Consider the following 26,828-nt stretch of genomic DNA (forward strand, 5'->3'; position numbering starts at 1 on the left):
CACCCTGCAGTGATGAAGGAGGCAGGCCTGTGCTGAAGGACGGGAGTGTGTCTGTTGCTGGCAGGTGGAGTAAGCAGAGCTACTTAGAAGTGGCTTCTGATGGTGGAGTAAGCAGAGCTGCGTAGAAGGGCCTGAGGGTGGAAGAGACCCTAGGGTGGATGAGGCCCGAGGGTTTCTACATTTAATAATAACAATCATATAAGAGCGGATCGAAACCGAACTGCCTTTCTAGGCTCAGGCAGGATTATTCCAGTATGCTCTTTAACATTCTTCCAGATGGCAGAGGAAAAATGCCTGCAAGGGCCAACTCCAGGATACAACGTCCAGCCAAGAATGTTGGATTCAGGGTTGAGAGGCAATAAATGAACAGCTGGACCACTTGGGCTTGCTTTTAGTTTTGTTTCTCTGTTATAAGCAATGCTGCCATAGACATCCTATGTAAATGGCTGCATCGCTGATGTTTCCAAAGGAAAAATACATAGAATTTGATTTTGATTTTTAAGGCTTTTGTTAAACGTTACAAAATCACCCATGAAAAATGGGTGTCTATTTACTGCCCTTCAACTTATGAATGGGAGGAAGGCACATATTTTTGTCATAGAACTTATTGCTTCCTAGCTTTTTGGTTCTTGGGCTCATCTATTAGATTGTTAAATTGGAGACGAGAGATGCTCAGAGCCAGTGGTTGCGTGGTTGGAGCCTGGGGTCTAACTTAGGACGTGCCAAGCCCTGCAAGGTGGCAGGGTACTGCTGGGTCCCTCCACCACCTTGCCCGGTCTCCTTGATTTCCTCCCTTTCCAGTCTGATTCACTGCTCCTGATAGATTCGTTTCTCTCACACACCCCCTTCATCATATCGGCCAACTTGCTCAAAAGCCTTAAATGTCCCCTCTTTACTGCATTGCGAATAAAAGAGAAGTGAAGAGAATTGACCTTGGGCTTGGGCCCCTTGCTTCCATTCCGTTGATGAGGAGACTGAAGCCAACGGACCTGCCCAAGGTCACATGGGAAGTCAGTTCGTGCAGGCTCAGCCTGGGCTTCCTTCCTTCCAGCCCAGTGCACTTGGCTCCAGGCCCCCAGACCCCTGCTGGTCCATCATCCTCACTCCCTTATTATTCCCCCAGTCCAGCCCTGAAGTGGAAAGAGAGTTTTTGAATACATATCCTCACTCTTTGAAGCTCACAGTGTACCTTGCTGGTGCTTATTCTCCTGTCCGTGTTGTCAAAATTATCCTCCTCACCTCTGTGCCGAAGGGGACTGGCTACTCTGACTTCAAAGCTGCGTTCAAGATTCACCATCTAAATAACGACCTTCCATCATTTCTTAACAGACCGCACTCCGATGGTTCTTGTCCAAGGTGTTAGAGGGACATGGATGTAGACATGGACAGGTTCTGCCCTGAGCTTTTGGGCCTGGGATCCGGTCACCGGGTAAAGGCAGATGTGTTCTCACTCCTGCCATGTGAAATTGGCTAGGGAACTAGCAGCTTCCCCACCTTTCTAAAGGGGCGCCTCTTTTTAGCAGCAGAGAACATCTAAGAGGGCCTGTTCCTTTAAGATAAGCAGGTTCTTCTCCAGTAAAACATTGTTCTTTATCTCCTCTTCTACAAGCAGTGGAGTAAAATGCCAAGGGAGACAGGCCTTCTCCTCCCGTTCTTCCCCTGGGGCTCACCAGGTCCCAGAGACTCCTTGGGCTCCAGTGGGGCTGTCTCTCTGCCTCCTGCCACTCCCCTCACCCAGGTCTCGTGACAGGTAGAAAGAGAACAAAGCCTCCCAGGCCTTCCTTCATCATGGTCTGTGTTTATACAGCACAAAAGGGCAGTGGACGCTATCTTACTCAACACCTGGCTTGTCTGCCTTTTGGGTTTGGGAACCGTGTGAAGGGTCCCTGGGTGCAGTGAGAAGGAAATGATTAAAGAAAAACCATACCTGGGACTAGCATCTAGTTAGGAACATGAGAAAAAAAGGGGGGTGGAAAAGAAGTCAAATTCAGATGCTTCAATCCACGGGTGGTGATAAACTGCTAAAGTCCCCTGGGGTTGGGCGGGGAGGGGAGGGAGGACCGTGGTGGCTGATGCTCAGGACCTGAAAAGGCTGGAGTGTTAGTTATGGGGAATGGGCATTTAGGAGGTTTTGCCACCCCTTCTTTCCTATCCTTTTCCCCCACCCTCACCTCTTTTTTCCCTGGCTTATAGGGGGTTGGGATTTATTTTCGAGTATTTCTGTCCTCCTCCTCAAATGGTAGACCCGTAGTCCTCCGTGTAGAGGCATCGCTCTGTAACCTAGCAACCAGCATGTCATACGCTGTCCTTCGTTATTTCCTTCAGCCCCAAAATTCGAAGATCACAAAAATGAACATACAAAGGACAGAAAGGATCAGGTTTGCACGCAAAATCAGTCTTTGTGATAATCGAGTAATGAGTCTGAAGAACTGTGTTATTTCCTAGTCATACGTCCAAAGGAAGGACCTCGTCACATCGGGAGAGGGAGATGGACAAAGACAGAATGAGGAGGAAGAGAGACAGAGCCAAGAAAAGACCCTGGAGCCGCCTGGACCTGGGGGGGCGGGGGGGGGGGTCGTAATTCCGCCCCCACCCCACCCCTGACCTGCTTTCCTTGCTCAATAACAGGAAGAGGGGTAGAATTTGGAATTTTTGACCAGGGAATAATTCTTAATTTGTCCGGCCAGATAGAAAGTTGGCATACTGAGAAAAACCAATTTCAGAGGGAAAAACTATGACAACAGTGACATTTTTCTGCAGGATCTTATTATCCCATCCGCACAGAGGCCGAGTCACGGAGCTGGCTCTGTGGGGGAACACAAAGACGTCCTATGGAGACGCCTGTGAATGTCAGGGGCTAGTACAGTCTGCCACTGCTGGGTGTGAGTAAATGCGACAGCGGGGCTTTCGCGGGCTGTCACTGGGCCCCTTGTCATTTTCCTGAACATTGTGTGCTGTTTGGACATTTTCCTGCAGAACTGTTCTTTCTGCTGCTTTCTCCTCTTCCATTTTGGGGAGCTGGCATGAGTCTTGTATGCTTCACTTTATTACCTTGAAATTCAGAATACTTACGCCCCGTGTGCTCTGTGGTCTTACGCATCAGACTGCAGAGATGCCAAACTTTATTGTGCCTCCGAATTACTTGGGAGCCTAGTGATGTGCAGCATCCCAGACCCCTGAGTGAGTGGCTCCAGAGGGGTGGGAGTCCTGGAAACCTGCATTTTGATGCCCGTGGTGATTCTGAAGCCACGTAAAGGTATGGGGATTAAAGACTGACTTCCCAGAAAGGGGCACGGAGCAATTTCCTAGCACGGTGAGCTGATGGATACAGTCTTCGTTTTTACAGAATCCCCCTCTCTATTTGGAGGGAGGGAGTTTGCCCATTTTTTTTTCTTTCCTTCCCCACATGCTTTTATATGTCAGTTTAGATGTCAGCTAGTAGTGTTTCTTAGCGGGCTGGGTAAAGGTGACCCTGGACGCAGGTGAATGCTGCTGGGTTGGTCCTGTTGAAAGCTGCTTCCCAAAGGTCACCGGCACAACCTGACAACCTGTTGATGAGACAAAGCTGGCCAGTCTATTGCTCACTGCAGGAAGGGAGAACAGTGCCTGCCAGTGCCGTGGCAGGTAGTGTATGTTCACGGGTAGAGGGGAGATAGCCAGTAGGCAGGATAAGTAAGTAAAATCATACACACACACACACACACACACACACACACCGCCCTTATTGAACGCTTGGAGGATTGCATCAAAGAAGACCCCTCTGAAACAGACCTAGAGGCCCGAGTATGAAAAAAGGGTGAGTGCAGGGTTCCCAGCCTTTGATGTGGAGCATGCTGTGTGCCAGGCCTCCTCCTCAGCCACTCTGATCTGCTGATAGAAGAGGCATACGGTTGCTAATGTTTTTTATTCTGCTGTATGCGTGCTGCTGCCTTTAGGGTCTTAGACTTAGGATAACATAGATCATACTATTATTTTTACGGATCGGATTACATATAGAGATGAGCTAAATACAACTAAGCATATGCATCAACGTGCCTTTTGGATATTATCAGTTATGAATAAAGAGCTAACTTTTTTGGATGAGTGTTTGCCATGTGCCATTCACTGTTCTAAGCTCTTTAAATGGATTGTTTCATTTAATCCTCCGAGCAGCCTTAGGAGACAGGCACCAGCCCTATTTTACACAGGAACAAGCTGGTGCAAAAAGGACTGCTGTCACTTGTACCAGATTCCCTAGGTAACAAGTGAAATGTGGGTCCAGTTGAGACTGTCCTACCTGGAAACCCACCTCTTAAGGGATGCTCTACACTGTCTGGATGGAATTTGTGAAATTAGAGCCAGGCCAAGCCTTTTCCTTTGTTTACATCCCAAGTTAGGCATCCTCAGAGAGCAAAGGATTCCATCAGCCCCTAATACAAGAGGTGGGGTCGCTGTGATTTTCCTGATAGAATAATCTCTGAAGCAGATGTCTGTGTTTGATTTTGATCTACCTTTCTGTCAGGACCTTGAAGATTTTAATGCACATATCAGTGGCTCTTCTACTTATCTTTTTTAGTCCCGAATATAAAGCACTGATTAAAAAATTTTTTTTAGGGAAGAGCAAGAGACAGAAGGCAAATGAGCTGCCAACTGAGAAGGCACAGACAAAAGGGATGCACGCTGCTCTTGGTGTAACAGTCCTGATTGCTCTCATTTTTGAACCGATTCTGGGCCAGACACAGCTCATCTGTCACCTCTCTTGCTTACTACATCCTCTAGGCAATGACTTGTGCTTCCCATTTTAGGGAAGAGTAAACTTAGATCAGAGTGGTTAAGTAGCTTGCACTGAGCACATACGGCTGGTACGAGGTGGGGGAAAGTTAAACTCAGCCTTGCCTGTCACTGGTTTTAATGTTGCTTTTGGTTTAAACAAACAATCCTTGAGTCCCTTCCTGCAAAGAACTCATACTTGGATCCCAGAAAGTCAGGAGTCAGCATTGCAGGAGACAAGAAGGGGGCCTGGAGGTCAAGGGCTTGAGGCTGCCCCAGCCCTGCTCCCACCCTGTGGACGCCCTGGGGAGTGCCTGGGAATATGCAGAGCTTTTGTTAATACTACTCTTAAGTCTTTGCTCTCATGTCTGTTGACCAGGTGATGAGCTCACCTCTCTAAAGACAAATGCAAGGTCTAGATCTTCTTATCTTTTCCAGAGAGCACACAGCTTCTGGTGTTAGCTCCTCTGCTCCTCAGCAGGACAGGTTTGAATCCCCCCTTCCCCCTCCATGATGTTGGGCAAATAACTTATCTTCTTGGCAGCTATGGTTTCTTATCTTTTCTTTTTTTAAAGATTTTTATTTTTTCTATTATAATTGATTTACAATGTTCTGTTGATGTCTGCTGTACAGTGAAGTGACCCAGACACACACACACACACACACACACACACACACATATATTCTTTTTTTTCACATTATCTTCCATCATGTTCCATCCCAAGTGACTAGATGTAGTTCCCTGTCCTACACAGCAGGATCTCATTGCTTATCCACTCCAAATGCAATAGTTTGCATCTATTAACCCCAAACTCCCAGTCCATCCCACTCCCTCCCCCGCCCCCTTGGCAGCCACAAGTCTGTTCTCCAAGTCCATGAGTTTGATTCTTTGCTGTAGATAGGTTCATTTGTGCAATATATTAGATTCCAGATATAAGTGATATCATATGGTATTTGTCTTTTATTTTATTTTTTAATTGTTACTTCCCCAATACAATTTTTTTTCTACTGTACAGCATGGTGACCCAGTTACGCATACATGTACGCATTCTATTTTTGAACATTACGCATACATGTACGCATTCTATTTTTGAACATTATCATGCTCCATCATAAGTGACTAGACATAGTTCCCAGTGCTACACAGCAGGATCTCATTGCTAATCCATTCCAAAGGCAATAGTTTGCATCTATTAACCCCAAGCTCCCAATCCACCCCACTCCCTCCCCCTCCCCCTTGACAACCACAAGTCTGTTCTCCAAGTCCATGATTTTCTTTTCTGTGGAAAGGTTCATTTGTGCTGTATATTAGACTCCAGATATAAGTGATATCATATGGTATTTGTCTTTCTCTTTCTGGCTTACTTTACTCAGTATGAGAGTCTCTAGTTCCATCCATGTTACTGCAAATGGTATTATTTTTTATGGCTGAGTAGTATTCCATTGTGAATCTATACCGCATCTTCTTAATCCATTCATCTGTCGATGGATATTTTGGTTGTTTCCATGTCTTGGCTATAGTGAATAGTTCTGCAATGGTTTCTTAGCTTTAAAATGAAACATAAAATTATTATGGTGGTTAAATAAACATTCCACCAAAACTCAGAAACTCACCCCAGTGCCTTTCAATAAATGCTAGTTAATTGCTTTTATTAGGAACACTTCATCCCCACTCCTATTTTCCATGAGACGATTGCTAAACCCTTCTGGCCTCTTCATACCCTCATTTACTACTTGGTTTGTAATTTGGCAAGAATAAACCAGGGCCCCCTTTCCTCTTGGGAGGGAACCTGCCTTTGGTCTTACCTCCACAGGTGCTAAATCTAAGGGTTCAGTTAGTTGTCTGCTGGTTCTTTCTCTGAGCCTTGTTCTCCATAATCACAGTAAAGGAGATGTTTCAGTCTTTCATCTTCTGACTCTCTCATTTTTCCCTTCATTTAGAAGCTGATCAGGAAAGAGGTAGGCTATGTATTCAGCTGCCTTAATCTTCTATAACTAGTATTTGTGGTCTTCCTCTCTAGTTCTCATAGAATCATAGAATTTGAGAATTGAAAGGAAATTTTTTAAAAGACTGAAATTCATTTCACCACCTCATACCTGAGCCTGCCTGCCAGGCGGTCATTCAGCCCTTGCCTGCACACATCTGATAATGAGGACCTTGTTGTCTCAAGAGGTGGCCCTGGGTGTCTGGCTGGGGATGCTCTAGATTGAGCTGAAGTTGCCCAAGGAAGGTTTGGATCCAGCAGTGTGGGGCTTTCAGGCCTACCTGGACTCAGTGTAAAGCATTCAGATTCGGTTGCTTGGGAAGAAAGTATTGGCCCGAAGCCTGTTTGCTTTCAGATAACTCCTTTAGAAAATTCATTTTCTAAGAAATAATCAGAACTGGCTGAGAGAGAGAAAGTGAGTGTTCTGTGTGTTGTGGGCTTTTCATCTAGGAAATGTCCTACCACTTCTGTGTGTCTGCTACATCCTGAGCAATACTAGCTGGTGGCTTGTCCGAAACAGTGCAGGAGAATGACCCACAGGCCCTGTATTAACCTCCTGGCCTGGGTGCTTCAGGATGGGGGTTGCAGTGGTGTGACTCTCAGAAGGTCAATTCCAAAGCTGAGTATGGTGCGTACTCTGGTGGCAGAAAATAAAACTGCCCGTGAAATGCTCCCTTCAGTCCCAAAGATGCTAAGGGAAAGCTTCAAAACATTCACCTCAAATATACTTGGCAAGGAAAGATGGACCAATTTGGGATCCGCTCATTTATGCTGTTTGTTCTTAACTTCAAGGCAGCATGCAGTGGGAACCAGCGAGTGTGAAGAAATCGAGTTTCTTTATAACCTCTTAAAAAATAACAGCTTCATTGAGATATAATTCACATTCCAAAAAATATAAAATCACCTGTCAAAGTGTTCAATTCATTGGATTTAACTGTATTCACAGACTTCTGAAATCTTGACCACAATCAAATTTAGAACATTTTCATCACCCCCAAAAGAAACCCTGCACCCATTAGCACTCATTTGCAAATCCTCCTCCCCCAGCCCAAGGAAACCACTAATTTCTTCCTGTCTCTTTGGATTTGCCTCTTCTGATAAATGGAATCATAAAATATGTGTCTAGAGTCTTTCACTTAGTGTAATGTTTTTAAGAGTCATCCATGTGTTAGCATGCATTAATACTTCATTTCTTTTTATGGCCTAATAATATTCCACTGAATGGATTTACCACATTTGTTTATCCAGTCATCCTCTGATGGACATTCGGGTTGCTTACACTTTTTGGTTATTATGAATAAAGTTCCTATGAACATTCATGTGCAAATTTTTCTGTGGATGTGTAGTTTGGGTTCTCTTAAGTATGTATGTAGGAGTGCTATTGCTGGGTCATGTTCCTGGGCCAGGGATTGAACCTGTGCACAGCAGTGGCAAACACTGGATCTGTACCCCGCTGAGCTTAATCCTTAATGACTTAACAAAAAAATTTTTTTTTGGTTATTCTTGGGCCCCATATTCCTATTCTCTGGGTGTATGTTCACTGCCTCTGTGCTGAATGCTGTCCATGACTTGACATAAAGTTAATATCTTTGGGACTTGGTTTAAAGTTCTTTGTAGAAGTGAGTATAAATTGAATCATACATTAGTTATTATATAGAGTCTGTTAGGTTATATTTGCCTTTGTTCTCTTTTTTTATCAAGCCTCCACTTGAAGATTTACAAAGTTTTTTTTTCTTTTTCAGAATCGCAATGAAATAAAAAATGGCACTATCCTTCGATTAACCACATCTCCAGTAAGTTGATCTTTATAGTTTTCCAGTAGTCTTTGATCTCCAGTTCGTTATGTGTGATTATGGGATATTAATTTTAAGGGGTGACTTTGGTGTGAAACAAAAGACTTTGGCATGTCCTCCTATTCTGAATGGGCAGAAATGCCCCTCCTTCTATTTAGCTTTACAGAAAAGGAAATTTTTGTTCCAGGTTATGTGCAAGTAAGTCGGCTCTAAAGTCTGAGTTTTGTGGTCATTTCGACAATTCTCATATTGCAGACGGGATCACTCAGCTGCGCTGATGGGTTTTACCTGCTTGCCCACAGATGGACTGAAGGCCATCAAAACAAATTCAGACAACAAACAAAGCAAACAAAACCCAAGACTGTTACTTCCCTTTTAAAGTCAGAGAGTGTGTCTATGTGGGTGTGGGTGTGTGTCTGTGTGTGTTGAAAGAGCAAGAACTTTTAAGCATTTTCTAGTTTGGGTCAGTCATTATGACAATTCACAAAAGTATAGTTTAAGAAGGGTTTGCCACTTATGCTGTTTCCCTGACAGCTGATTCTAGAAAAAAACACTTTAAAGTCTTCTGCATAAAAGCTGCTAAATAACATGCTACAGTGTATTTAGATTACTGTAGCTGAGACTGTGTTGCTTATCTTGATCTTGCTTGCTTGCTTATACATACTTTGGGTTGTAACATTAGCATACTTAAACTATGTTATTTCACAGTGCATTTTATCACTTTCCTAAAAAAATCGTCGGCACAAAATACACCAAGTGTTACTATTTCCACTCTGCATATGTGATGAAAACTGTGTCTAGCTCTCATTTTCAGTTTCCACTGAAGCCATGTGGTAGGCTAAAAATAAATTTAAAAATTGGGGAAAGCATCTGGCTAAAGTTAAATTGTGGGTACTGTAACTACCACAAATTCTTTTTGTTGAAAATTATATTAGAGAGGTTTGAAAACTCCTAGGAGTTCCCATTGTGGCCCAGCGGAAATGAATCTGACTAGTATCCATGAGGACGCAGGTTTGATTCCTGGCCTCACTCAGGGGGCTAAAGATCTGGTGTTGCCGTGAGCTGTGGGGTAGGTCGAAGACACCGCTCGTATCTGGTGTTGCTGTGGCTGTGATGTAGGCCGGTGGCTACAGCTGCAATTCAACCCCTAGCCTGGGAACCTCCATACACCCCAGTGCAGCCCTAAAGAGACAGAACAAAACAAAAACATCAAACAAAAAACTCCTAAACCTTTTACCCAGTAACATCTCGAGCCTAAACACAGTGACAAGCCCACTGGAGTTGGCTGAACTGTCTTTCGCTGCCTTCTTTCCACTTAATGGAAATTATCATTCGTGCTCATTTTTCAGTGGCCATGTGATGCGCTGAGACGTTTCTGTCTGCCTTACACTGATCTTCTTCCCTTCGTCAGCATGATTCATGTTAATTTCACCTTTCGAGATCTTGGTTTCATTTGGGTTTTGTAGTTCTTATTTGTCCTGCTGAAATTATCCATCTGCTTGTGGGGCAGAAAGAGTTGATTTGGCCTTTCCTTTCATCCTGGGATTAGACAGGTACTGCTTTTTTTTTTTATCCAGGCCTTCTCTAAGCCAAAGAGGAAGTTGCTCCTCTTTTTTTATTTGCCATGGGCTCCTGAACAAAATTTCTGCAGTGCTAATTTACTCCTTGAAAGAAGGTTAGGTGTTTGGTAGGGTGAAGTTTGTCAGTATCTGCAGAGTGAACCTACTCACGCTGTGGCATGTTCCTGTTGTGGTTCAGCAGGTTAAAGACCTAACATAGCCTCAGTGAGGATGCGGGTTTGATCCCTGGCCTTGCTCAGTGGGTTGAAGATCTGATATTGCCATAAACTGTGCTGTAGTTTGCAGATGTGGCTTGGATCTGGAATTACTGTGGCTGTGGTGTAGACTGGCAGCTGCAGCTCCGATTCGATCCCTAGCCTGGGAACTTCTACATGCCATAGGTGCAGCCATCAAAGAATTAAAAAAAAACTTGTCTTTATTAAATTTGCTAGGAAATGTTAGGGTACCACAAAGAAAACAACAAATGGGGTTGTGCTAGCACTTCCAGTCCTTTCGTCTCCCTCAGCTGAACTCTGTAGCCAGACAAGGACTCACACACACTCATGTGCTTGCACACTCTTGTTTTAGGTGATGTGCAACTCTGCTGAGTATCACCTCCACTCTATTGGTGGTGGTATTTTTATTGATTTATTTTCAGTCTTCCTCTATTATAGAATGATCCTTTCTGGTTCCTAGCAAGATAAGGCTTTAATGAAAGAAGATCTTAAAAAACAACCTCTATTGTTATTCTTTTAAAAGCCCAGCATTTGTCTAAGCGTCGTCCTTTGCATTGTACATCTTTAAAGAGTCTCTCTAGTGGCCTTTTAAGTGTCATATCCGTATCCATCACTCCATTATCAGAAAAATATAGCAATGAACACACCCAGGGAACGCATGCAAATGTATGTGAGTTTCCGAGCATTTCAAGGTTTGGAAACGTTCAGATTGTGCAGCTAAATAGTGTTTCCTTGTACCTGCCATGATAATTGGTGGAAATCTAACCTGAGATCACACATTGCACAAAGCATCTTTTACATAATTTTTGGCTGTTGTTCCTTCCAACACAGGGAAGTTCGTGTTACCAGGCCATTGTTTTCACTTTCCTGATATTTTTGTTTTAAAAAGTTTTTACAGTAAATATATGTGCAGTCTTGGAGTGCAGAAAGCCACCCTAAGTAGGATACAAACCCCAGAAGCCATAAAGGAAAATACGGATAAATTTGACTACCCCAAAATAAAAACAACCTCACAAAATCTTTATGTTTGGAAAGAATTCTAGAAACAAAGTCAAAAACAACAAATTGAGAAAAAACAATTGGCAACAGTCATGATAAATAGAGGGCTAATTCTGCAGTTTACAGCCTCTCTTATGAATAAACAAACTGCTCCCAAAACAGATGGCCAAAAGCTATGAAGAAAAATGATCTCGCATTTCCTTCCTCTCTATTTATTTCTCTCTCTGTCTAGAAATCTATATTTACTTACCTATTTTATCCTGGCTCGTGTGTGTGTATGTGTGTGTGTGTGTGTGTGTGTGTGTGTGTGTGTGTACACACATAAATATACCTGAGAGAGGGAGAAGGAGACTATATATCTAATGATAAATTTATATAGATCTATATATGACTATATAGGTATGGCTATTTAACTATAGCTATATAGATCTTTATAGATAGATATATATGAAAGAAGAAACACAATCTTTTCCTCAAAAGAGATGAAAATCTACACTCCTAGATAATCAAAATGTGAGGCAAAGATGCTGTGGTATTGAGTACAAATGGATGCATCTTCTTTGGATGGCAATTTAGTTATACCCACCCAAGCTTAAAATACATATGTCATTGTCCTGACAGTTTTGCTCCTGGGAATTTACACAATAGATGCACTCACAAAAGCACTGCAGGACACACACACACAAACACACCATACACATCCTTGCAGGGGTGTATTCATCATTGCTTTCAGTAATGAAAAACTGGAACCTGTTAACTGCCTGTCAGTTGGGACTAGTTAAATGCACTAGGTTCTATCCATGTAATACAATACTGTGTAGCTGCTAAAAAGAATACGGCATCTGCTGCCTCAGAGGCATCTCAAAAACATAATATTAATTGCAAAGTCAGATTGCAGAACCCTGTGTATAGAGGGACCCCTGTTATACACATGGAAAGGAGGTGGATGTATGGTGATAAAAGGATAAAAATGATTCTCAAGGGATAACCCAGGAAACTGTTAATATTGGGATACTTTTTTCATTTTATAACTTCCGGTAGTACTTACAGATTGCTTTTTATTCTCTGTGTGGCCGTTACTTTTTGTTTTTGTTTTTTTTTTTGTTTGTTTTTTTTTGTTGTCTTTTTTTGTTTTGTTTTGTTTTTTGGTATTTCTTGGGCCGCTCCCGCGGCATATGGAGGTTCCCAGGCTAGGGGTCAAATCAGAGCTGTAGCCACCGGCCTACGCCAGAGCCACAGCAACGCGGGATCCGAGCCGCGTCTGCAACCTACACCACAGCTCACGGCAACGCTGGATCGTTAACCCACTGAGCAAGGGCAGGGACCGAACCTGCAACCTCATGGTTCCTAGTCGGATTCGTTAACCACTGCGCCAAGACGGGAACTCCCGCTGCTTTTAATTAAACAAATACACACACAAGTAAATATGGCAATGCCACTACAACACACAAGAGGCGAATCGTAACATTCTGTGCTGAAGACGTTCCAGTTTTCCAAACTATTAGATTTTTAAGGACCCTTTTACATTTGACCTGAACTCTTCTTTTCCCTTATTCCTCCTTTTGGTCTGTTTGGACATAATAAATAAAACTGCTCATCAAGTATCCATTATTGCTTTGTCAGCTCTAAGCCTAATGCTGCCTTTTTGCCCTCTCTCGTTGAGGGAACTGATATTAGAAACATCTAGGTCAGAGACCTGTCACACTGGTTTGGGGGGGCCTGTTACTCTGGCAAAAAGAAAAACAGTCTTATCTCGGTCACTCTGTGGATTCAGGTTATCAGAGATTCTTAACAGTAAGACCATTAATAATTTTTGGAACCACTTTTTTTTTTTTTTTTTTTTTCAGTGCTGAGCTGAGAAAGTTCAAAAAGAATTGTCAAATGTCTTAAATTCTATTTCTTGCCATTGCCCTCTGAGCCGAACTGAGAGAGATGAAGCCAGTGGAGGCTTGTAGACAGAGGAGTGACGAGATCACCTTGGCTGCTTCCCAAGCACAGATGGCCAGTGTGGCAGGCGGACAGGTTAGGAGTTCAGGGCAGCAGCCTGGGCAGGACACAAGATGGTGTGGGCTGCCTAACCTCGTAGGGATGTGGAGGGTGTGAAGGAGAGTTGGAGGGCAAGCCCTGGCACTTCCTGACACTTTGGATGCATTGCTCCTTGACGGAGGCGGCGAGGATGCTCCCGCTGTTTGGGTGCAGTCCACAGTGGCACTGTTCACTGGAGGAGAAGGTTGAGGAAAGGGACAACACAGGGTTGGAAATGCCCATTGTGTGTCCATGAGCAGGCAGGTAGGGGTGTGTGTCCAGCAGCCTGGAGGTGTGCCAGCCATCACAGGTGCACGGCGAGGAAGGCCGTGGGCTGGACGAGGTCACCTGCCTTCGGGAAGGCAGAGCCCTGGGCACATGCTCAGGTTTGGAGGAGGAGCCAGGCGAGAAGCCAAGTGAAGAAAGTGCTTCAAGGAGAAAGGCGCACTTAGGTGTGCCGAAGGCTGCTGAGAAGGTGAGGGAGGATGATCAGATGAGGGAGGTGGGCGAGCCGCACAGAGATGTGGGGAGCGTCATGGATACTCTCAGGGTAGGTAGGAGTGAGGACGAAGGTGAGGAGAAGAGAGAATGTGCAGCGCAGTGAGGAGACCCCTCTTCATTCCAGAGCTTTTGCTGAGAATGGGAGCAGTGATACGAGGACCCGGCCGAAGGGGAACTGGCTCAGTGTACAGCAGTCTGTACATTCCCGTTTTTTAAGACGGGATCTGTTAGAGATGTTTGCAGCTGGAAATGATCCACGGCAGAGAGAGATGTACAGAAGAAGGGGGCACAATTTAGAAGGAGAGCCTTGAGAAGGTGAGAGGATAAGGGCTCAAGAGCTGGGGGCGGAGGGGGAGGCAGCACGGACCTTGAATAGGAAACCGGACGCTAGGTGCACAGATTCAGGACGAGGCCAATTGTGAGGATAGAGGCTCCGGGCGGAGCCCTTGGAAGTAGGAAGATGCAGGAACACTTGGCCGATTGCTTTGACTTCCTCAGTAAAAGCTAGGTCAGGATCATCAGTGTGAGAGAAGCAGGGGCTGGGGGAGTTTAAGCAGAGGAAGAAAGCTGTGGAGGAGTCATTTTAGAAGGACACAGCAAACATTCTAGGAAAGGGTAGTTGGATTGCTGGGCCATGTTGAGTACACATTTGAAAATATCTGTGAAACGTGTCAACCTAAGGACTTTTTAGACCCCTTCTTAATTGGTATCACGGATCAAGAGCCTTTTTGGAATTTGCTTGGGGATCATTGCAAATATTGTACCCACTGCAGAGCCCTCTGAGGCTGTGACCTCTGAGCCTGGGCCCAGAGCTTTCTCGGCCCAGGATGTTTGGCAGCCACATCAGGCTGTTTTAGTGGCTCAGAGGCAACCCTCGTTTTCTATCCTTAGGACAATGCCAGAAAGGAAAACTCACTATCTGATACAGCCACACCCGCAACTACTAGACTCTTGTCATTTGTGCTACCTGCTTGAGAAATCAGAACTAAGACTATTTTATTTTTTCAGATAGTGTCGATTTTCCCCAAAATAGAAAAATATTGCAGAATTATGGAAAGTTAGAAAACTTTGCTACCAGGAAAATTATGCAGAATATTATAATTCATAAATAACTATGGGTCATATCTTGCTTTGTTTCCTTGGATTGTGTTTATGCATATTATGTGTGCCTGCATAATCACTTACATCTTCATGCATTTAGTGGAATTTTTTTGAATTTTGTTTTTGTTTTGTTTTTTGTCTTTTGTCCTTTTAGGGCCGCACCCGTGAAATATGGAAGTTCCCAGGCTAGGGGTCTAATCAGAGCTGGTGCTGCCGGCCTACGCCAGAGCCACGGCAACACGGGATTCGAGCCGCGTCTGCAACCTATACCACAGCTCACGGCAACGCCGGATCCTTAACCCACTGAGCGAGGCCAGGGATTGAACCCGCAACCTCATGGTTCCTAGTCGGATTCCTTTCCACTGTGCCACAACGGGAACTCCTTGAATGTTTTTTGAATGCTTTTTTTGTATGATAGGCATGGTCCTAGGTATAGGGAATAAAGCGGTGAGCAAATCTGACATATTTCTTCTTCTCACATTCTTCTGGATACAAGCCCTTGCCCATGAACACATAGCCCTGCCCCTCAAACAATAAAATATATTTGCATCTAGCCTTTCTCCTAATATTCCATCATGAGGATGTGCCCGTGGTATCCTGTATTCTCTGAAAGTTTCATTTTCAATTCCATGTTACTATTTCATCCTATGACTGTATCATGGGTTATTTAACCCTTGTCCTATTGCTTAGAGCATTTTGGTTGCTTCTAGCGTTCGAATATAGATGCTGGTTTTTTTTTTTTTTTTTTGGTCTTTTTAGGGCCGCACCCCCAGCATATGGAGGTCCCCAGGCTAGGGGGCGAATCAAAGCTGTAGCCACCGGCTTACTCCATAGCCATAGCAACTCAGGATCCAAGCCGTGTCTGTGACCTACACCACAGCTCACGGCAGTGCTGGATCCTTAACCCACCGATCGAGGCCAGGGATTGAACCTGCGTCCTCATGGATACCAGTCAGATTCGTTTCTGCTGAGCCATGACGGGAACTCCTATAAATGCTATTTTAAGAGCTCCCAAACTCCCACACATCTGTCTCGTTATTTAAATGCATCCTTTCAATCAGGCAAGCTTATCACCATCCAGGATTTCTCTAGCTTTGCTACTCATGAGCTCCTTAGACTGCCTTGCCCAGTCTGCTTGTCCATCCTCACTTCCTCCTACTTTCCCACTTCTCTTTTGCCCTCCAACCCTAGACACACTGGTCCCCCCTCAGCCCCTCCAGAGATGCCAGGGTTCTTCCTTCTGTTCTTCCTTGGAACTTACCATTCCTGCTCCCAGAATATCCCCCTCGCCCCTCCCCAATGTGGCTGACTCCTTTTTAATCAGATCTCTGCATCAATAAATGTCACTTCCTTAGGCCACTTGCTCTTGAAAACCAACTCATCTGAAAAAGTAACCAGTCACTGGGAGTTCCCCTCGTGGCTTAGCAGTTAACGAACCTGACTAAGATCCATGAAGATATGGGTTCAATGCCTGGCCTCATTCAGTGGGTTGAGGATCCAGCGTTGCCATGAGCTCAGATCTGGCGTTGCTGTGGCTGTGGTGTAGGCCGGCAGCTGTAGCTCCGATTTGACCCTTAGCCTGGGAATTTCCATATGCCGTGGGTACGGCCCTAAAATAAAAAAAAAAAATTTAAAAAAAGGAACCAGTCCCTTTTTCTCATGTTCCTCCATTTTTAAATTTTGCTATGAACTCATCAGTATTTAATTTCTCATTATCAGTCTGTTTTCCTGTCTGTCCCCCACCTTGAGGCTGTAAGCCCCAGGAGGGTAAGAACCTTGAACTCTTGTCTCTTGCCAAATCCCAAATGTACAGAAGCATGCCTAGCGGGGAGTAAAAGTCCAGGAGTGTTTGCTGCATTAGTGAGTGAGGATTCTGTCTTTGATTTTGAAGGGGCTGTACCTTGGCAATAGATAACTGTAAACACTAGTCTGAAGGAAGGCCGAGTAGAATCATGTGCAGAGTCGTCTTTGGCAATAACGGAGGCCACAAAGTAAGATTTCCTTACAAAACCCAAGTATTTTAATAATAAAACTTTTATTCTCCCATTATTTTTTACAATAAAAGTTTCATATCCGCGTTATTTAGAAATTGGAAAACCTAAAAAGAACACTTATCTTTACCTGTTCCAGTTCCCACTGGGAAAATAATGCATTGAAATGGTCCCGGCAGTTTGATGTACTCCTTTGATTGGGGCTCACTTCGGGGACTAACATCTCTGGAGCAAGCTTTTTCCTGGCGAACTTCTTGATGAGGGTTCCTGCCCCCCTGAGAAACCATCTGTGACCTGAGAAAGCTACATGTGATGTCCTCACCGCCCCTGAGGGCACCGAAGAGGAAGGCGAGGCCCAGAGAGATTAAGAGAAGTTCCCTGAGGCACCAGAGCTAACGAGTGACGGGGCAGGAAGTAGCCCCTGCTTCTCACTCCTCCTTCGGGGAGCTTCCCATCACAGCCCACCAAGCTGGCCCAGTCCCCCATCCTCATCAATGGTCTGCCCCCGCCCCCCCAGTGGTTTACTTATGTCTCGGAACTGAGAGGAAAACTTGCCCAACTCTGAACATCCTGGGAACTCTAGATTTTTATAAAGAGTTGAGTCCTTGGATGATGGCAACCATGCAAGGAGGAAGGTCTCCCCTGAAAGGTAAGACCCTCCGTGAAAACAGGCCGTATCGTGTTCAGGCACTAGGTCAAGTGCAGGAGCAGGTGGACGGTTCCGTAGAAACTTCTCAGGCTAATGCATCCATGAACTGGATGTTCCAGTCTGACACAATTTGGAGAAGTCTTTCTTACTGTTGCTGCGAGTGACTCTTTGAGACCCCCAGCAAGTCAGAGTCTTGCTTCGTTATGCTGGTGGGTGATCGTCTTAGTAGAACATGTTTCATTTCCACAGCAGCAACTGATTAGCCGTCCTGGGATTTGGGACAGTTTCAGTCTGGATTCCCCTGCTTGGGACATTTGGCCTCTCCAGGTTTCTGTTATCGCTCTTCACTTCTCTTATTTTCAATTAATTTATTCATTAACTTCAAAGTAGGTAATATTTCAAACACACCCCATAGCAGAAAGAATAATAAATTTCATCTACCTAGATTCCACAATTACAGACTCGTTCTTTCTATTTTCTTAGCCAGGGTTTCTCCCTAGAAGTGTATACTTTTAAATGGGCAAGTGGATTGGTACAGGGGGGTGCGGTGGGGCGGCTTGTTGTGCCCCAGCGGAAGAAGGTGAGGTAGGGATTGGAAGACAGAGGCAGAGCCTGTGTGCCCTGTGGGGCGGGGCCATGCATTCCTCATCACTTGGAGAGGCAGTGTCCTTAGAATTTTATTTATTAATTTTTTGTCTCTTTTTTTAGGGCCACGCCTGCTGCATATGGAAGTTCCCAGGCTAGGGGTGCAATCAGAGCTGTAGTCACCAGCCTATGCCAGAGCCACGGCAACTCAGAATCTGAGCGGCGTCTGCGAGCTACACCACAGCTCACGGCAATGCTGGATCCTTAACCCACTGAATGAGGACAGGGATCAAACCTGCATCCTCATGGATACTTGTCAGATTTGTTTCCGCTGAGCCACGACGGGAACTCCTCTGTAGAGTTTTAGAACCCTGGTTCTCAGCATGTGATGTCAGGACCAGCAGCATCAGCAGCGCCTGGAAGCTTGCTAAACATACACTTGAGGGGATCCCATCCCAGGCCTGCAGAGACAAAAACTCTGAGTGGAGCCCAGGGATCCGTGTTTTAAGAAGCAGTCCAGAGGGTTCTCAGGCATGCCACAGTGTGTGAGTCCCATGCTTTAAAGCCTCTTTCCAGAGGCCAGCTGCCCAGGTCCTATCTCAGCTCCCATACTGCTGTGTGACCCCGGGCAAGTTACTTAACTACTCTGAACTTCAGCTTCCTTTGTAAAATAAAGATAATGAAAGCACCTTCCTGATAGGACTATTATGCGGGTTGAATGAATTCCTTCATGATATTTCAGAATAGTGGCTCATAAAAAAAAATGCTGAGTAACTACCAGCTGTTTTTATTTTTGTATTAACAGCACCAACCACTATTAGCATTAATAATGACAATGCAGTCATTTCTGAGTCCTCATTATTATCATAATCTCTATAGTAAATGTGGACTTCCTGCTGGGAGAAAAAATGTATTTTCAAATTCAAAATTATTCATTTGGGTTAAATATTGTATGTTAATGTTAATGCTGTATCTCCGTTTGAAAATACTGGAGAATGGGACATCTTTCAACAGTTTTAAAAAGATGAAGTGATTCTCATTCAGCTCTCCTTTCTCCCTTTCTAAAAAAAAAATTGAAATTTAGGATTTGAACCATTTGTCACCTCTCTGGGGATCATTGAATGAGTAGGGAAAGCGGTTCTTATTCTTCTGCACCTTACTTCACCCCTTCTTCTAATTTCTGATGCAAAGTGTCAGGTTTTGGTTATAATTACATGGGGGACCATAGCATATGTCTCTGACAAAGGGATCGGAGCCTGGGTTTCATCTGTCTTAGTTGCTGAAGAATTGCATTGGTTTCCCTGTTGAATCCCCTTCTCTCCCCGGGCTGCTTCCAGGTGATGGTGAAGGGGAGCTGGACAGGGAGGTAGGGGGGCTCTGGGGTGGAGCCCTGGGCTCTCAGTTCCTGTGTGGAATCCCTTCCTCTGCTCTACAAACTTAATCCTGTTATCGTCCACATGGGGCTCCTCCGACAGTTCTAATCAGTTTCTCTTTGGGAGAAGACCCCTCATTGTTGGCACCAGATACCCCATCTTCCCCTTTCTCTGAAATATGACAGCTTTCAAAGGAGAAAGCCAGTACCTGAGGAGAATCTGAAGATGGCAGAGTGCTTCAACCCTCGCAATTTCAAGTTAATAACTACAAAAGACATTCAGTTATTTCTATTAAGCAAAAACATAGGCAGAAAAAATTAATATTTTTCCTTCTTTCTTTCTTTCTCTTTCTTTCTGTCTTTCTTTCCTTCCTTCTTTCCTTCCTTCCTTTCTCTCTTTCTTTCTTTTCTTTCTTTCTTTCTTTCTTTCCCTTCTTTCCTTTCTTTCTTTCTTTCTTTCTTTTTTTCTTTCTTCCTTCCTTCCTTCCTTCCTTCCTTTCTCTCTTTCTTTCTTTCTTTCTTTCCCTTCTTTCCTTTCTTTCTTTCTTTCTTTCTTTCTTTCTTTCTTTCTTTCTTTCTTTCTTTTCTTTCTTCCTTCCTTCCTTCCTTCCTTCCTTTCTTTCTTTCCTTCTTTCTTTCTTTCTTTCTTTCTTTCTTTCTTTCTTTCTTTCTTTCTTTCTTTCTTTTCTTTCTTCCTTCCTTCCTTCCTTCCTTTCTTTCTTTCCTTCTTTTTTTCTTTCTTTCTTTCTTTCTTTCTTTCTTTCTTTCTTTCTTTCTTTCTTTCTTTCTTTCCCTTCTTTCTTCCTTCCTTCCTTCCTTCCTTTCTTCCTTTCTTCCTTTCTCTCTTTCTTTCTCTATCCCAACTGAAAGGTATATATGAAAACCTTTACTGAGTAGATGAGAAATACAGAAGACACATTATTATCTGGAAGTTTAACTCCTCCGATATATTTCTGTCCCTCTCTGTGCTACATGTAGACGCCAAGTGCAAATGCCTTGAAAAAAGGAGAACTCTAATTCTAGGCAAAGCTGCCACTTTGTTTGCCTAATTATTTTGTTTTAAATTCATGCAATAAATAACTAATGTATGTGAAACACACGTTGTTGAAAGGTGGAATTTGCAAGCCCCACTGTGCTGTGCTGAAAGATATTCAGTAACCCTGAAAAATTATTTGGGTGTGTAATGAAACTTTTGAACATTGTGTGTAGGCAGTTATTACTCAGAGTATTGACTGAACCGGGTGAACATGCTGTATAAATTTGTGTAATTGCTTAATTAAGCAAATAGCTTTTTGTCACTTATAGATAATCATTTTACTACAAAGTAAACATTCTCCCCATTTTCCCTGCGCACTGCCATCATTGCCGGAGCGTCCCTGCTCCTGAGCTGTCGCTCTTCCATGGGATGGACGTATGGGTTCTGTTCAAAGAAGGCGACAGATGCCTATTGTGACATTGACAAGCATCGCGTGAAGGTGGGGTCACGACGGCTGGAACCCTGCCCTTAGCCTGTAATAATTCATCTAAATAATGTATCTTCATTTTTCAATGACATGTTACTTTTCTGTCTGTTGTGGATTCCACTGAAGACTCTTTGCTTTGTTTTTGTCCCCGGTGAGGCTCAAAACGCCCAGCAGCTCCATGAACGGATTCAGTCGTCGAGTATGGACGCCAAACTGGAGGCTCTGAAGGACCTGGCCAGCCTGTCGCGGGATGTCACGTTTGCCCAGGAGTTTATCAATCTGGACGGCATCTCTCTTCTCACACAGATGGTGGAGAGCGGCACTGAGTAAGCGTCTTTTATCTCGATTTCCATCTGCCCTGTACTTTCTTAATGACAGTCTGGGTGTCTGTTATTTTCCTTATACTAGCAATTTCTAGTTTTAATTACCAGAAATGACTAGGCGCCGGGGAAAAAAATTGGCTTTTAAGATAGTGTGTGGGGTGTGGTTTGTAATTTAAGTATCACCACATTCTCCACCCACCGACTAGCCAAGATCTAGGACAATATCTGACATTTCATATTTATAAGGAAAAATATTAGGTCATTATCTCTAAGGGCCTTTCCAACACTAAAATTACAATTCTTACAAAATAGAAATCCCTCATATCCCTTGCTTATCTCCAAGAACATTTTTATTCCCTGATTCCATTTAAAAAAGTATAAGAACACCTCCTTATGTTTCAAAGTCTTAAACCAGGTCAAAATAACATCCCTGAAGTAATTTAAAAAAATTAACATTGACTGATGAAATATGTGTCCTTAATTATTTACCGTTAAATACAGAAAATATTCATTCGGTATCTACATATGCAAAAAAGTAGAAGTTGGGAAAATTTGAAAAGATCAGAGTTCCCGTTGTGGCTCAGCAGGTTAAGAACTTGACATACTATCCGTGAGGATGTGTGTTTTGATCCCTGGCCTCACTCAGTGGGTTAAGGATCTGGTGTTGCCGCAAGCTGCAGTATAGGTTGTAGACGTGACTCTGATCTGGTGTCACTGTGGCTGTGGCGTAGGCTGGCAGCTGCAGCTCCAATTCCACCCCTAGCCTGGGAACTTAGGTGTGGCCCTAAAAAGGAAAAAAAAAAATTTGAAAAGATGTGAGCCTAACCAACCAAAAATTTATGGAGGCACAATTCAGTTGAGCTACAACTCCTTCTGAAGGCTGGGAGTCTAGAGGTCGGACCAGTTGTATCTCATGAACCTGACAGGGATTGGAGTTCTGTCACAAGCGAGGAAGGGATGGGCGGGTTTTGTTTGTTTGTTTTGTACTTTTAGAGCCGCACCCGTGGCATATGGAGGTTTCCAGGCTAGGGATCTAATCAGAGCTGTTGCTGCCAGCCTACACCAGAGCCATAGCAATGCCAGATCCGAGGCGTGTCTGCAACGTACCCCACAGCTCAAGGCAACACCGGATCCTTAACCCACTGAGCAAGGCCAGGGATCGAACCAGCAACTTCATGGTTCCTAGTCGGATTCGTTTCCACTGTGCCAGGGTGGGAACTCCGTGATGGGCATTTCTGATTGGTGCCCTCACCTCAGGGAAGGGTTTGATTCTCTGATGTGACTGTGGCGTCTAAGGAGCCATGTGGGTCTAGCTTTTATGAATGGACAGATAACTCGCTTGACCAGAGTAGCCCGGTGGGGTCTACAGGACCGGCTCATTTCCTATAGACAGGTGCTGCTGGCAGAGACCATTAGAGCGTGCAAGTCAGCACGTGAGAATGCAGAGCCCACTAACTACACTGTCTGTATTCCACCATATAAATGATGTGCAGCGTTGGGATAGGTGTTTACTAGGGAAGAATAAATAGCATTGAGAATTGGGGTTTCAACCTGGCTCCGTTAAACCTCTCTTCAGTACATAGTGATTTAAAGAACGACCTGATAATCACTATGAAAAATCTGGGCTACTGAGCCCCCTGCCTCCATCCCACTGCCACACCTTTGTAATAATCACTTACGGGAATTTCATTTTCTGGGCTTAACTAAAACCCAACCATCTTACCCACTCAGAATCCACACCACCATGATGCTAGGTTGACACCCAGCTAGAGAATATAGTAGAATCATAGGTTGTAGTCTTATGCCTGGACTCATTCAAAGTAAGGAGACAGTATAAGGCCATCATATTATGAAATAAATGTACCTAATGACATCATCTTAAAATGCATTTTATCTCTGAAACACATGCTAAAGAATAGTGAGGTCGACTCAAACTTTCTTTTTTTAATTGTTAAAACGCATGATTTTATAAAAGTGAAAAAAAAAAAAGAAGAAGAATGACCTGATGACTGTGTATGGTAGAGATGGGTCTCGGCCCACTCCTTTCCTTCCTTCCTTCCTGTCTCCTCCTACACTTGGCATTATTTAGCATCTGCAATTGGCACTAATAAAAGATTCTTTTTTTTCTTATTCAAAGAGAACATGTTTTATAACAGCAGGAATATCTCCTATATAAGAACGTTCTCCAGAGTTTGGAGTTGGGGGGGGTCTTACTTTACAGACAAGTATAGAAAATATCTAGGAATGAAGAGGGGAAAAGGCAAATCCAAGAGGACTGGCCAGCAAGACTAGGTGATCTGGAAGGGGGCAATTGTAGACGGGTATCCGTTATTTTTTTTAATGATGGCTAAAACTCTTAGTACATTTTTGGCAAACATCAGCTTGGAGTAGGGCAGGAGAGCTGAGATTCTGGGTGTTAGCAGAATCCAAAGTAGTTACTATAAATTGGAGTTGGATCTTGAAACAGCTCGAGGGAAATTGAATACATTGAGGGATCCAAGAGGCGTGCCCGAGGGAAAGGAGAAAGAAAATTCAGTCTTTGTCTGAAGCTCCAGGCTGAATCTAGTGTGCAGTGTGCCTGATCCCTCACTTCTTGTTACGAGCAAGCAGTGGAGTACGAGTTGTGATTTTGAGCCCCTTGACTGGTAACTGGGCAGCTTCATGGGACTGCCACTCATGGGAGGTCCTGTTTCACGCCCACCATTGCTTGTGGAGGGACAGTGAACCCTGGGGCTTTTTGTTTCTGTCGCATTTACAACATGTTAAACAAAAATGGAAACATGTTCCCATGTTTATGGATTAATCTAAGTCCTAGCCATTGATGTATCAAAAACGATGCACTAGAGCCAGTTATGATGGAACTTGCTTATATTAGGTTCTGCCACAAGTACTTAAGTATCCAGAGACTTAAGCTTAGGGTATTCAGAATGATGTGGTGTGAATACTCCCAAATTTATCAGAATTGCAGTCATATAAATGCAATTAAAAAGGTAAATACTCTGAGAGCCAGGGTCCATGGGACATGCACTCAGAATAGAGGGCTGGGGCTGAGCTCCAGTACCTGTGCAGGTTGGCAGTTATATATTTGACAGAGAGGAAAAAGGCATGCTAGGAGCATTAATTTTCTAGTTTCTCACTATATTTGTTTGCTAGTACTTTACATAGCAAACTACCACAGACCAAGTGGCTTAAAGAATAGAAATTTGTATTCCTGTAGTTCTGCGGCCGGAGGTCCAAGATCAAGGTGTCGGCAAGCTTGGTTTTCTTCTCTGTCTCTCTCCTTGATTTGCTGATGGCCGCCTTTCCCTGTGTCCTCGCGGGGTCTTTCCTCTGTGCACAGTCATCCCTGGTGTCTCTTTCTTGTCCAAATGCCCTCCTCTTACATGGACACCAGTCAGATTGGACAATGACCCACCCTGATGGCCTCATGTTAACGTAATCACCTTTTTAAAGGTTCTTTCTCCAATACTATCCCTTTCTGAGGGACTGGGGGTCAGGGATTCAACATACGAGTTTAGGGGACACAATTCAGCCCATTAACACCCATCAAAGGGACAGTATCACTTTTTCTTGAAAAGAAAAAGGGTAAAAACTGATACTATGTACACTCTGCCTCAATGATTGTATATTATTACTTTTTATCTGTGCTGTGGCCTTACTCCAGAATTCATCTTGACCTGCAGGGTGGCCCAAAGACTGAGGATTAGGGACAGCAGGTCCGAATTATAGCCCTATGTTTCACATGTCAATACTGAATTGACTTTGTGTGAACCACAGTAACTGAATTCTCTTTTTAAGGTGTACCACACGCATTCATATTTTAATTATTTATGTCTGTAAGCCATCTCAACTTGTTACATGCAGCCAGATTTCAGACAGAGGATCAGAACTCAGGACCGGATCTTGGGAGAGTTCTGGTTGGCATTGTCTCTTATACTTTCTCATTACCTTCTGTACCTGGGAAGGGACGGCATATCTGAATCACCTTTGGGGTGTGGCTTCATCACCATTTGACACAAGTTCAAAGTCATGCTACTTTCAAAGATGGTGGAAAGCGGCATTGGAGTTCTCTACCCTCCCGCCTTTCTTCTACTGGGTCCTGCAACTCATGAGAAGAAGCTGCTCTTTTGATGCACTGCTATTTTCAGATCTTTTGCACAGATTAAAAGGAAAAGAGAAAAACACTTTTCTTATAAGGAAACCTAGCTTCTCCATTAAACTTCTAACAGGACTTTAATTAATTAACAGGAAAGCTTTGGAATAGAAACGGCACAAATTAAATAGATCCTGCAATTTGGAAGGCATTTACTTAAGACTCCTGGGCAGACCTCCAGCTGAGGAAGGCAGAGGTTTCATAAGCAGGACCTGTGGAAATTTTTAGGAAACACTGAAGAAATGTAGCTGGAATTTTTCTCCTTACTTCAAGCTATAATAAGATTCAGAGATTGCTTGGCCTGCTTGTCATTACCCACGGCTGGGCTTTGGAAGATCTCTCTCCAGCTGGTACCAGGAGGGACCACGGGGGAAAATATTAGCAGCAAAGGAGCAAGGGGGACTGTCAATTTAGCAGAACACAGTGTCGAAACCTTGAATTTAAGTTTTCCATTCTTGCGGAATTTTGAAATTCTATTCCTAGTTTCAGCTTGAAACATAGATGTGGAAGCAAATAAATCGGTGGGGAAATGTGATTCCCCGACCTGAGCTAGGAAACCGTGTCCATTAAGGAATAGACGGCATAGTCAGTGCTTTTTACAAATGCTGTCTTTTTAGGGCCACACCTGCAGCAGATGGAAGTTCCCAGCCTACGGGTCACATTGGAGCTGCAGCTGCCGGCCCACGCCACAGCCATAGCCGTGCCAGATCCCACCCACATCTGTGACCTGTGCCACAGCTGGAGGCAATGCTGGATCCTTAACCCACTGAGCGAGGCCAGGGATCAAACCTGCATCCTCATGGATACCAGTCAGGTTTGTTACTGCTAAGCCACCATGAAAACTCTTTTTTTTTTTTTTTTTTTAAAGATGGGTCATAAAAGAGTTCTCAGAAATGTTTTATTTGAAAAGAAAAAAATTGTACCTGCAGCTCTAAATCCATTGTAGTGAATAACACTGCCTTTCTTCGGGTTTTAATAAAACCGTTTGTTCTTTGTCTGTGCTGCTCTGCACACAGTTTACCCTGTGCCCTCGCACTGTTAAACAGTCAGAAGAACAGCAGGAGCATTTCCAAGAATGAAAGGGCAGGATCCTTACAGTTTCCCACTTGGCAGCATGACAGGAAAATTATGCTGTTGGACTATGAGTAAGCTGCAGCACCACCCTGGGCAGAAAAGAGAAAAAAAAAAGTTAAATTCATGTATTTACCAAAAACTCAGTTTTTTTTTTTTAAGTTTTGAATTAGCTTTCTCTCCTTAACAAAAAAAAAATCATATTTATTATTTAAAAAAATGTAAATAAAGAAGGAGGAAAGTTAAAATTGTCTGTAATCTGCCTTTCCAGAG

At 43.8% G+C, this 26,828-nt stretch overlaps 1 protein-coding gene across 11 annotated transcripts in view; it reads left to right on the top strand.

Moving 5' to 3' along the window:
* Nucleotides 1-26,828, top strand: part of ELMO1 (engulfment and cell motility 1) — a 555,188-nt gene that overhangs the window by 157,750 nt on the left and 370,610 nt on the right. For 10 of the 11 annotated variants that reach the window (XM_021079239.2, XM_085005795.1, XM_021079236.2 and 7 more), the window contains 2 exons: nucleotides 8,477-8,527; nucleotides 21,165-21,334. In XM_021079239.2, coding sequence (XP_020934898.1) covers nucleotides 8,477-8,527; nucleotides 21,165-21,334 — 221 coding nt within the window. Of the gene's footprint in view, nucleotides 1-8,476; nucleotides 8,528-13,168; nucleotides 13,344-16,839; nucleotides 16,940-17,078; nucleotides 21,335-26,828 lie in introns of those variants that run through there. The other variant, XM_085005793.1, reaches the window with a different exon arrangement.

Source organism: Sus scrofa, chromosome 18 (genome assembly GCF_054392235.1).
Source record: "Sus scrofa isolate SSC_HxYL_T2T_F1_AM1 chromosome 18, Sscrofa_HxYL_maternal_Yorkshire_Landrace_v2.0, whole genome shotgun sequence".
NCBI classification, from domain to species: domain Eukaryota; kingdom Metazoa; phylum Chordata; class Mammalia; order Artiodactyla; family Suidae; genus Sus; species Sus scrofa.